The 12,527-nt window shown below is 39.6% G+C and overlaps 1 protein-coding gene across 3 annotated transcripts in view; it reads right to left on the bottom strand.

The window, feature by feature from the left end:
* Window positions 1-6,232: 6,232 nt before the first annotated feature.
* Window positions 6,233-12,527, bottom strand: part of Argl (Argininosuccinate lyase) — a 336,643-nt gene continuing 330,348 nt past the window's right edge. For 2 of the 3 annotated variants that reach the window (XM_071794501.1, XM_071794502.1), the window contains exons 10-11: window positions 6,985-7,091; window positions 6,233-6,917 (exon numbers count right to left, since the gene is read on the bottom strand). In XM_071794501.1, coding sequence (XP_071650602.1) covers window positions 6,767-6,917; window positions 6,985-7,091 — 258 coding nt within the window. In that variant the 3' untranslated portion in view covers window positions 6,233-6,766. The remainder of the gene's footprint in view (window positions 6,918-6,984; window positions 7,092-12,527) is intronic. The other variant, XM_071794503.1, reaches the window with a different exon arrangement.

The raw sequence follows: 12,527 nt of genomic DNA, 5'->3' as shown, positions 1-12,527 counted from the left end.
GAGTAGGCATCGTAAAAAGCGGCGAACCTGTTCCCGGAGTTTTTATCGGGCATTGCCTCGTAAAACCAGTCGAATTTAAATGCCCGGTCAGCATTTTGAACGTGACGGACAAGCCGGTTGAAATACTCGCACCTCACGTAACGTTAGAAGACCTGCCGGAGAACGACTCCGCTGACGTTCTCACATTACACGCGACCGAGGAACGCGAGTCTATTACCGAGCGACGCGAGAAACTACGCGAACAATTACAGCTCGAACACTTAAACGACGAAGAGCGAAAAGAAGTAGAACAAATATGCGATGAATTTTGCGACGTATTCTATTTAGACGAAGACAAGCTGAGCGCGACTACAGCCATAGAGCACGAAATTAATACGCGACCCGATAGCGCGCCAGTGAACGTAAGACCATATCGGCTGCCGGAGAAGCACAAAGCCGAAGTAAAAAAGCAAATACAAAAAATGCTAGACGACGGAATAATCCGCCCTAGCGCCAGCCAGTGGAACGCGCCGATAATAGTCGTTGCTAAAAAACCGGATGCGTCTGGCAGAATAAGATTTCGGGTTGTGATAGATTTCCGAAAAGTAAACGACCTAACCATGGGAGATTCCTTCCCCATGCCGAATATCACCGACATACTCGACCAATTAGGCAATGCGAAATACTTTACGGTGCTAGACCTAGCATCGGGATACCATCAAATCCCGATGCATGAGGACCATAAGAGTAAAACGGCATTCTCCACCCCGGACGGACATTTCGAATTTAACCGAATGCTGTTCGGACTGAAAAACGCGCCAGCAGCATTTCAACGGCTAATGTACGCAGTACTAGCCGGACTACTAGGCTTGAAATGTTTCGTATATATCGACGACATCGTGATATACGGAGCATCGCTAAAGGAGCACCTCACACGCCTAATCGCGGTACTAATCAGACTCCGAAAATTTAACTTAAAGCTGCAGCCAAATAAATGCGCGTTCTTACGAAAGGAGGTCATTTACCTAGGGCATTTAATCTCCGAGAACGGAATATCGCCGGACCCGTCTAAATTACAAGCGGTAAGAGAATTTCCGACCCCGAAAAAAGTGAAAGACATACAATCTTTCATCAGACTAGCCGGATATTACCGAAAATTCATTGAAAAATTTTTCAAAAATAGCCAAGCCTTTGACCAAGCTTACAAAGAAAGGAGAAAAGTTTAATTGGTCAATCGAGCAGCAAAACGTTCTCGACGTACTAAAAGAAAAATTGACAACGGCACCGGTATTGAATTACCCGGAGTTCGATAAGGAATTCCTGGTAACCACCGACGCGTCAGATTGCGCCATCGGAGCCGTGCTCTCACAGGGGACGGTAGGCCAAGACCGACCGATCGCGTACGCCAGCCGAGTATTATGCAAGGCGGAACAGAATTACAATACGACAGAGAAAGAGCTATTAGCCATCGTGTGGGCGGTTAATCATTTCCGCCCCTATTTATATGGTGTCAGGTTTAAAATAATAACAGATCACAAGCCGTTGATATGGCTGTTCAATGTTACTGACCCCGGCTCAAGACTAATCAGATGAAGGCTCAAATTAGAAGAGTACGACTACGAGATCGTACATAAAGCAGGAAAAAGTAATCTGAACGCCGACGCGTTGAGCCGAAACCCGATAGCGGAGGCATCGGCCGTACATATGACACAGCAAGACGCGAACACTCCGAAGGAGTATACCAAAAAAGAAAAGCGGCAGATACTATACGAATATCATGACTCGCCTACAGGAGGGCACCAGGGGGTCACGCGAACACTAAACCGCATCCGATTGCAACACAATTGGCGCGGAATAACGACGTATGTAGAAGATTATATAAGCAAGTGCGAATACTGCCAGAAAAATAAATTAAGCCGGAAAACAAAAATGCCATTGATCATTACAGACACACCCGAGCGACCATTCGAGAAATGCGCGCTCGATATAGTAGGACCGTTAATGGTTACGAACAACGGAAACAAATATCTCCTCACATTTCAGGATAATTTAACAAAGTTCAGCAAAGCGATACCCGTAGAAAATCAGGAAGCAAACACAGTCGAAAAAGCTTTCGTCACGAAAGTAGTCTTGGAACACGGGATACCGGAGAAAATTCTCACGGACCAAGGAACAAACTTTATGAGTGAGATATTTAAGAATATGTGCAAGCTATTAAAGATCGAAAAAATTCAAACGACGGCATACCACCCCGAGAGTAACGGAGCGTTGGAAAGGTCACATCGCACTCTAGCAGAATATTTGAGGCACTACATAAATGAAGATCAAACCGATTGGGATGAATGGATACCATACGCGATGTTCACCTACAACACAACACCTCATACTACGACAGGGTTTACGCCATTTGAACTTATCTACGGACATCAAGAAAACTTACCGACAGCACTATCTAAGCCTCCAAAATTGACATATTCATACGAAGATTACGCGAAGGAGTTGCGAGAACGAATTCGCGCAACGATCCAAGTCGCGACAGAACACACTAAAGATGAAAAAGAAAAAGCGAAATTGCAATTCGATAAAAAATGTAACAAGGAAACTTTCAAAGTAGGTGACAAAGTACTGCTATACGACGCGGACGATCAAAAAAGCTCGAATCACAATGGATAGAGCCATACGTGATTGTGGAAAAACACAGTGACGTAAACTACACAATCAAAATAAAGCGCAAGACGATACGCGTGCATGCAAATCGGCTAAAAGCATTTATAGAAGAATAGGACGCACGCGCAACGGAACACCAGAAATAAGTAGTAGAAATAAGCAAAAAAATATATATATATACATTATATATACAGTAGTAAGACTCACCAAAAAACATTACTCCCGACGAGGACAAACGAGGCCCACGTCCCTTTGTCCTGTTGCGGTGTGCAGCATCACCCGCAACAGGAAAATGGGCACCACAGTGCCAGGACGCACCACCTCTTCATAAGAAGGAGGGGGCGATTGGGGTGTCTCGCGATCCACAGCAGCCCGCGAAAATCTCAGCCAATACACCCGCTGGCAAGAATCACACGTGGAGGGTGCGAAATGTTGCGAGCACCGAAAGCACCGCATAATGGTAAAAAGAAAAAGCGGAACGCAAACAGAAAGCACGTAACTCTGCTCAAAAGTAGCAGCCAACTGACGCGAAATGGCGCAGAGAAATCAAAGGAGCAACCCGAAGCGGACAGACATCAGCAAAACTTACGTTAACCACGCCGAGGAGCACCAGGCCCCAAGCCTATGAGACCAAGACGCAGCTCGGCAAGCATCAGGATCAGCATCATATTATCCGGTGCACGTCCACCGGGTTCAACTAGAAACTCCCGCATACCAACGGTGTAACGGACACGACCCGTGGTAAGGCCCGGATAATCGGACCCCTCGGGCTCGACTAATGCTGGAAGGGTGTTTTCCTCCCCTTCCTCGTCAGCACGAAGCTCCTCCGGTGTCACAACACCGCGAACGAACACAAAATGCTCAAGAGGAGCCATAATATTAAAATTTACAAGAAACGTACGAAACCAAAACAAACCTCAGACTGAAGCAACTCGCGAAATTATAAAAAAGTCGACAGCCATAGTCAGCAAAAAATGCGATAAAAATAACACCAAGTCCAAGATAGCATTCCCGTTACAGGATACCGATCATCATCTTTCACCTAGCGGGAAAAATGACACCCTATTAGCCATAAATAAAGAGAACCGAAATTACTTAGTATTAAAGGAAAGCGATTTAGACATATGCACACATGCCGACAGAACATTCGTATGTGACACAAAATACCCCGTATATTTCGTAACAGCGAACGCACCCTGCGAGGTGCAAATTTATATCCAAACACAAAACGATAATTGCGAGCGACGTCACATTCTCTCGAATCTAAGGGGATCTAAGTCGTCTACAGACGATTCCGAGTCTCGACATCGAACTCGCGAAACTCATGTTCGACCGTTAGACGCCGTGCCGTCGTAAGCGGTGAGATCCCGACGACGGGCAGAGGCGCCGTACGGCAAACCGGGCTCGTGCGACGACCAACCCCCGCGAGGGGGACCGGCCGCCTAGTAAGTGTGTCACATTGTTTTGAGCCTTTCGACTCACGAGACTCCTAGAGATATCATTGCCACCTTTGACTAGAGAGGATACGGCCTTAGAGGCGTTCAGGCATAATCCCACGGATGGTAGCTTCGCACCACCGGCCGCTCGACCGAGTGCGTGAACCAAATGTCCGAACCTGCGGTTCCTCTCGTACTGAGCAGGATTACTATCGCAATGACTGGTCATCAGTAGGGTAAAACTAAACCTGTCTCACGACGGTCTACTATAGCAGAACCACAGACATGGTTATTTTCTACTCCGTACAAACAATATATAAACGTACAGTGCAATGATCAAGCCGAAAAGAAAATTGAAATTAATAGAACAGGAAAAATTAAATTAAACGAAAATTGTAGACTGACCACGACAGACTTAACACTACGAACTAAAAAACAAGAGTACGCCAAGTACATACAAATGCATTTACTACAATTTAACTTGACCTTCAAATCAGTAACTGAGAATTTTGGAAATAATAAAAAATCAGAAACAGAACTACGACTAGAGCCGGTAGTCAATGATCCCGAAGAACTAACAAAACTAAGCCGGAATCTTGAAGAAGTAGACAAGGAGTTAGAAAACAACCAGGTCAGTTTTTTATCAAACAAGAATGTAATATATCCCGTGGGCTCCGTGTCCATAGTTGTCATTATAATAGAAATTGTAGTAACAATCATATGGATAATAAAGAAAAAAACAAGGAAAGACAAGCAACGCGACTTCCGCAAACAACTAGGAAAATAAGCTGTAATATGACGTAACTTCCATGGAAAAAGAAAGCAGTAACGAAAACTTCATACCTCAGTTTTCTTTTTCCACGGGGGGAGGGATGTTGTGTGGCGAAAGTCACCGCTCCCTAATTGCGACACCTAGCTGTCAGCGTTACTTCCGGATCTTGCCAAACTCACCTGAGGTGGCATTCCGAATCTTGCCAAACTCACCTGAGGTGGCCTTCCGGGTTTCGCAAGTGGCTTCCAGGGCACTCACCCGGAAGCAGAAACGCTGACAGCTAAGTCAGCATCGCGGAAGCTAATGCGCTAGTGATAAAAGCCCGCCCTTCCAAGAAACGGCGGGCAGTCTTAACCGAAAGGCGATATCGCGCGCGACCGAACGTTATCAACTCCAGTGTAAAAGCCCGCAAGTCAGGGCAGTGAAATAACAAGATATCTGTATCGTTATAACAGCAAGTTTATTAAAAGGTTATTTAAAACAAGAGTCTGGCTAGTGTTTTCTCTATCCTCCCGGCGAATCCTAAAGAATCCCGTGCCGACCCTGCAATCCAAGGTACGGCACAACAATATAATAGAATTAATAAAATTTGTTAATAATAAAGAGATTACAGATTTCTGTTTAAAAAATTTACATGATTGCTCTAATTTCCGCAAATTTTGAGACATCAAGCCAAATACAACACCAATCTAACTTTAATGATACTTTATTTATAAAAAAAAGTGTGCAAGTAGAAACTTGCACATTGCTTCCTCATAGTTTTTAAGTGTGCAAGTAGAAACTTGTACATTGCTTCCTCATAGTTTTTAAGTGTGCAAGTAGAAACTTGTACATTGCTTCCTCATAGTTTTTAAGTGTGCAAGTGGAAACTTGTACATTGCTTTCTCATAGTTTTTAAGTGTGCAAGTAGAAACTTGTACATTGCTTTCTCATAGTTTTTAAGTGTGCAAGTAGAAACTTGTTTAAGTGAGCAACTTGTGTGCACATTATTTTCTTATAGTTTTTAAGTGTGCAAGTAGAAACCTGTACATTGCTTTCTCTATGAGGAAGCCAAATTAATAAAATAATTATGCATAAAAAAACAGGTTTCCTCATAGAGAATGCAATGTACAGGTTTCTACTTGCACACTTAAAAACTATAAGAAAACAATGTGCAAGTTTCTACTTGCTCACTTAAACAAGTTTTTACTTGCACACTTAAAAACTATGAGAAAGCAATGTACAAGTTTCCACTTGCACACTTAAAAACTATGAGGAAGCAATGTACAAGTTTCTACTTGCACATTTAAAAACTATGAAAAAGCAATGTGCAAGTTTTCACTTGTTTTTATTTGTTAGAATGATTGGGACGGATTAGGAGAAGGAAGACTCGTATTGCTTTCCCAGCAATAACTTTATTAAGTTGACTTATTAGTACAATCTTTGCACGCTTGTCTCGGACTTTATTCGAATCGATTCACTACTGTTTTCTCGATCGAGTTTTCTCGATAAGGAAACGAGAGAGAGGGTTTTGAAACCTGTAAGACATGCTTATTTGAACGTCCGACAAATGCTCTGAGGATTGTCTTTAGATTCCAAAACACCCCTTTCCGCCAATCGCTAACGAGAATCGAAGAAATGTCCAAATATGGGCTGAAGTCGCGTAACAACGAGAAACCTTGGAGGATAAAATCGACGGGGCTTAAAATTATCGGAGCTCTATACCTCGCGTTAAGAAAAACGTGAACATGCACGTATGAAATGTAAAATTACATATAAACGAAAGAAAAAGGAAAAACAATGTTAATTGCATGTACATTTTCGCACTTATTGACCTAAATTAAAAAAAAAAAAAATTTTTTTAATAAAAAGATCTCTATTTATAAAATGGAATAATATATCATAAACGTCAATGTTATAATCTTAGAAATAGTTACTTCTTAAATGGAAAATCACGTAGCCAAGCTCGCAAATTACTAATTTGCTGTTGCACTGCTTTTAAACTAGTTCCACCGGTAGTTTGGTATTGATCCACACTGGAGTTGAAGTCCCAAATGTACGATACATTATCTTCAAATGCTTCGCTAAAACAAATATTTACTGTTAAACTTTTTTTATTCAATAAAACATTTTCATAAATTTTGATTATACCTTATTGTTTTTAATTGTGAAACCGTTAATCCTGATAAAGGTATTCCTTGTGATTCAGCTAGAGCAACAACCTTTCCAACCAAATGGTGACTTTCTCGAAAAGGGATCTTGAAAAGGGATATTTTAAATTTAAATGATTAGTGTCAATAAACAATCAATTTCTCGCATATTTATTAAATGATATTTTATATATTACATTAGAGATAATATTGTGGTACTTAAAAATCATGATTTAACCCTAGAACACCACACTGAGTGTAACACACCCACGTTTGTTATTAAAAATGCCTGCTATTTCTATATAGTGAAAGTTAGGGAATCAAAGTGGTAAGGTAAATAAACTTTTGTTCCCCCTCTACGACTCCTCATGCTGCGCAGCCTCATTTGCCGTTTAGTAGATGTATGGCACGCAATTAATTACGTCATAATTAACCTTTGTCACGTCAAAACAATATATTTTTTAAAGAAACTGGACACTACAGACGCGCGCTTCGCGCGCGTTATTTAGCTTTAACATTATGCTATCACTATTACACTATTAACTCTTTGAACACACAACTGTCAAAATATACAATGACAGCTGCAAATGAAGTAAGCGCAGCAAGAGAACCAATCGGCATCGCGGAAAAGCGACAACAATAAACTTTACATTTTTTTTTTAGATATGGATCATTATTTCTTATTTTTTTCTGAAAAGTTACATCCTTTACATTCAACAAATAACTGGTTTTTTTATAGAATGCGACATTAAAAAAAAAGTAATTTTTGGAAGCAAAAAGTATGCTTTTCTGTGAGTTAGGAAACTCGGGCTTTTTCCGAAATTAACTTTTGTCTTTAAATGTTAATCGTAATTACAATGACACAAGAGCGTTCCTGACATTCTGACGTTTAAATAAAAAAAAAACCATGTTTAAAAATATCGACTTTTCGAAAACTTATTGATAATTGAAAGTGTGTAAACTGAATATCGTATACCCAGTGTGGTGGAATCAGGACTTTTTGGAAGTATGGTGTTCAACAGTTAATATATTAGAAATATGTTAACCCCTTGACTGAAAATAAGCAGAAAAATAAGTACCAAACGGGCCAAAAATAGCAAGATAAAAATGCTGTCCTGTTTTCATGAAACTTGGTATTAATGGTTTTTTTTAATCACTGAATATGAATCTGGGGTCAAAGTTTAAAAATTCAAAATGGCTGGTTCAATATGATGACCCAAAATTTCGAAAACTTAAAAAGTAGCTGATTTCTATGAAACTCGTTTCTTGGGGGACTTTGGGTTGCTGAATACGAATCTGCTGTAAAAATTTCAAAATGGCGGATCCAATATGAACAATCTGACACGACAGACTGTTAGCCGTTTTGTCGGCTAAAAGGGATCGGGCTCCGTTCGCGATATGAAGGATGAAGGAAGGCGTTATATTGAACCACTTTAATAAATTGAGTTGCCTTACACGAGTGTCCTTATTACAAGTTCCACTTCGCGTTTCGTTTATAGATAACTCGCAGGTGACTCGACGCGACAGCTTGATGGTTTCAGACCGACTGCCTGATTGTTTGATTCGGCGGTCTTACATCGGTTTCCGGTTGCTACCTCGGGATCGCCCGCGGTAGCATTAACCTCTATGGTCAGCGCTCGGCGCTGACCTTCGCGTCAGCGATATTGGTCCTCGTGGATGGACCTTGCTCCGTCGCTGGGGTCGAGTTTCTTTAACGCTTGGCAACTCGGTTGCCAAGGGCGTTGTGCGCTCACAACAAGACTGATTTGACTGATCGACTTCTTTTGAACTGACAGACTTGATCGACAGAGTGATTTGACAAACTGACAGAGGGTTGATCACTCGAATTTTGAGAATACATCAGATTCAAGACTTCTCGAACTTGACTGTCATGTTTTAGAACGCAGAAGTTTGTTGCATTATTCCAAACTTATGGCGTCGCCATATTAAATCCGCCATTTTTAAATGTTGACGGCAAATTCGTATTCAACAATCCAAAAAACCCTCTAGTATTACCGAGTTTCATAGAAATCCGCTAATTTATAAAAGTTTTCGAAATTTTGGGTCGCCACCCAAACAAAACACAATATTTAATAGATATCCAGTGGATATTTACATATCCATATGACGTCCATATCTATTATGGATATTTAATAGATATCTAATAAATGTAAAAGTATCTATATCTCTCAAATAACCAGCAGGGATACCTATTAGATATCCACACGTTATCCACATATCCATGTCCACAAAATATCTATCAAAAATATTCATTAGATATCCACATGTTATCCACATATCCATGTCCACAAAATATCTGTCAAAGATATCCATTAGATATCTATACGTTATCCACATATCCATGTCCATAAAATATCTACACAGTAAAAAAGTTTATATTTTTGTTTAAAAAAGTCCTTGTTTTTGTGTTAAAAATGTAACATATATTTATGTGTTAATTTTTAACTAATTTTGATTATGTTATCTGATTTATTTATGTTAAATTCATATTTAAGTAAATCAAATGTTAAAATAACACATTATATGTAATCGTGAGATTAACATAAAAATAATATAGTTTTGTTAAAAAAATATTCTTTTCATTTATGTTTAACATTATACAAATGTTTGTTGTACATGAAATTTTTGTTCACATATCATCAAACTTTTTTTTATTTTGTGCTAAATTATAGACATAATATTTGTATCATAATTTGACATATTTACATTATTAAATTAACACAATGAGTGGACTGTTTGGGATTTCCAACTGTGTATCAAAGATATCCATTAGATACCCACGTATCCATGTGCACAAAATATCTATCAAAGATATATCCATTAGATATCTACGTGTTATCCACATATCCACCATGTCCACCATGTCCACCAAGTATCTACCACATGTCTACTACAGATATTTACTAGTTCGTAACGACGCCGCTAAGCGGCGCATAATAGTAGGACCAACTCGTAAATAAATTTCTGTTGGAAGCGAATACAAGCAGTCCCCGGCGAAACAAAATCGCGACATCCGCGGGTCTTCGGACCCGGTTCTTCTTTTAAATTTAGAGAAATAATATTTTTGAGATGTTAATTCAACGTTTATGTGCTTTATGGGGTTCTATTTCTATATATGCACATATTTAAAAAAAACATCGAATAAATATCCACGCAAATATCTAATCGATATCCACTAGACGTGCAATAGTTATTTATATAAATATCTAATAGATATCTAATGGATATCTATTAGATCTCGTATTGCGGACATTTGGATATCTATTAGATATCTAATAGATATCTCGTAGATATCATGGATGTACATTGTGGATATCCATTAGATATTATGTTCTGTGTGGGCATATTGATCAGTTATTTTGAATTTTATAATTCTGATCCCAAGTTCAAATTCGGCGACCTAAAAAACCTCTAAGTAGTAAGTTACTTTGTTAACTAGAGAAAAATGAAACAATGTGCGCGTATATGCGTCAACCAGTTTTGGCACATTTCTTTCTGCGCCATATGACGTCAATGCTAGTCAAAGGGTTAAGAATTTTGTATTGCGTGCTTCTGACTGTACTCTCAGATAACGTAGCTGGTAGACAACAGCACGTCAGAGAGAAGGTTACGCTTCGTTTGTCATTTGTTTAATCTTAAAGTTGCTAATAGCCGGAGAACTAGTGGTCTACTAAGGTGCTTCTTTAAGGCTGAAAGGCTGTAGAACGACATTTCTCCTTTACCTAAAAAAGGGATTGACGACCTGGCTGGCTAACATTGGGCAGGAGCGCACTCTTTTCGAAGTTGTAGAAAATTAAATAAGAGAAATATGCAACGTTGTTGCGAATTGAATAATGTAAGTGAAAGCGAGTATCTTTCGAAAACGCTCGAAATGCTCCAAACCGCGAATGTTTACGTTCCCCCCTTTTTTTTTGTTTTCTCGAGCAAACGGCTCGCAGGTGCGGAAAGCGTGATCCGCCACGTGATCGCACGTACCTCTCCTAATAGAATAGTCGCCTGACAGTTTGGAACCAATCAGATGATTTATCGTCACGACATTCCTCGCGGCCTAACGCGTAGCTCCGGCCGCGATCGTTTGCTTGCTCCGGCCGGGAGAACCAGTGAGCCCTCGAAATTCGTGCACGACACTTGTGCTGGCAAGTGATTGTCGATATCGAGTGATCAGAGTCTTAATTATTGTATCGAGTCGCGGCAGCGAGACGAAGTGTAGCGAGTATAGTGCGAAATAAATTGACTTTTATCAATATTGCAAGAAACTGATTTCCTGTACCTTCCTCGGCGTGCAGCGCGAATTAACCTGAGCGGTCCACTAACATTAAAGTTAAAATTTTAACACATAAAATTTTATACCTCTTTAAGTAAATAAAAAATATTGCTAGGCGTCCTGGTCGGTATTTATTGTGTTTTGTTAAGGCTAAAGTTTTTACAGCATATTTTTGATATTATCAAAGTAATATATGTGGAAAGCCAGGTCGATCTAACGGTAATAAGAACACGACAAGTGGTAAAAAGTGTTCTATGTGACAGAGAGTGCGATAGAGAGAAGATTATGCAGACGCGCGCATTCGAGAGAGAGCGTACATGGAAGGCCCATTGATGCGTCATATATATATCGATGCGTTATAAAATATTTTAACAATTGTCAATGTTTATTTTTATTTTTATATATTTTATAATGTGTATATTTGTTATACTGTTATTTATACCTTTTTATGTTTCGCTTATGTAATAAAAAAACGTACCAAAAAAAAATTGAATAACTTTCAGTTAATTTTCATGTATTATTGTATGAAGAGGAATGAAGCAAAAATGAAAATACGAGTCGTGTCCGGAAAGTAAAGATACATTGCATGTAGGCCGATAGGGATAATTGTTATGCGTATTGTGACTAAACTGGCGTTGACTTTGACCCTTCCGCTTTCTTTTCGCGTTTGTTTGGCAGTGCTAAACAAAGTATTATTCGAGTAACACGTCTTTGTAATAGCAGCGCCGATCTAGAATCCCACCAAATGCGAGATGTTTTGAGTGGGTCTCAATTGAACGTCATCAATTGGCTGATTTAAAATAAAGATATCTGATAGACTGGTCCAGTGAAAAAACTCCAGGCACCAGAGGCTGTGAGGGGCTGTAGTCAATCGCAACGTGGTCAATCGCAACGTGGTCAAACGATACGTTCCCGGTGCGTTTATACGTTTTCTCAACGCAAAAGGTGAGCGTTTAGCGAAAGTCATTCGCTCATAAACAGTGAAATCTAGGCACACTCTTACATATCGATAGTTCTAATTTAGTATATAATTGCGAAACATTAATACGTATGTCGTTTATTATTTCCAACGCCGACTTCCATGAAAATTTTCAAACCGTAGTTATTATTTAGATGCTCCATATTACCTACCATTATCACAAGGATATCTGTGTCTGAAGGTTTAATTAAAATATTGGAGTTATCCTTGATTTTACAAATGTGGTGCATTATTTTTGTGTCCGCTTCTTCGTGATATTTGTATGACAAATATTCGTTAA

This window comes from Temnothorax longispinosus, chromosome 12 (assembly GCF_030848805.1).
Source record: "Temnothorax longispinosus isolate EJ_2023e chromosome 12, Tlon_JGU_v1, whole genome shotgun sequence".
Classification (NCBI taxonomy): Eukaryota; Metazoa; Arthropoda; class Insecta; order Hymenoptera; family Formicidae; genus Temnothorax; species Temnothorax longispinosus.
The sequence above is the reverse complement of the archived record's forward strand: the minus strand, read 5'-3'. Positions and strand labels throughout refer to the sequence as shown.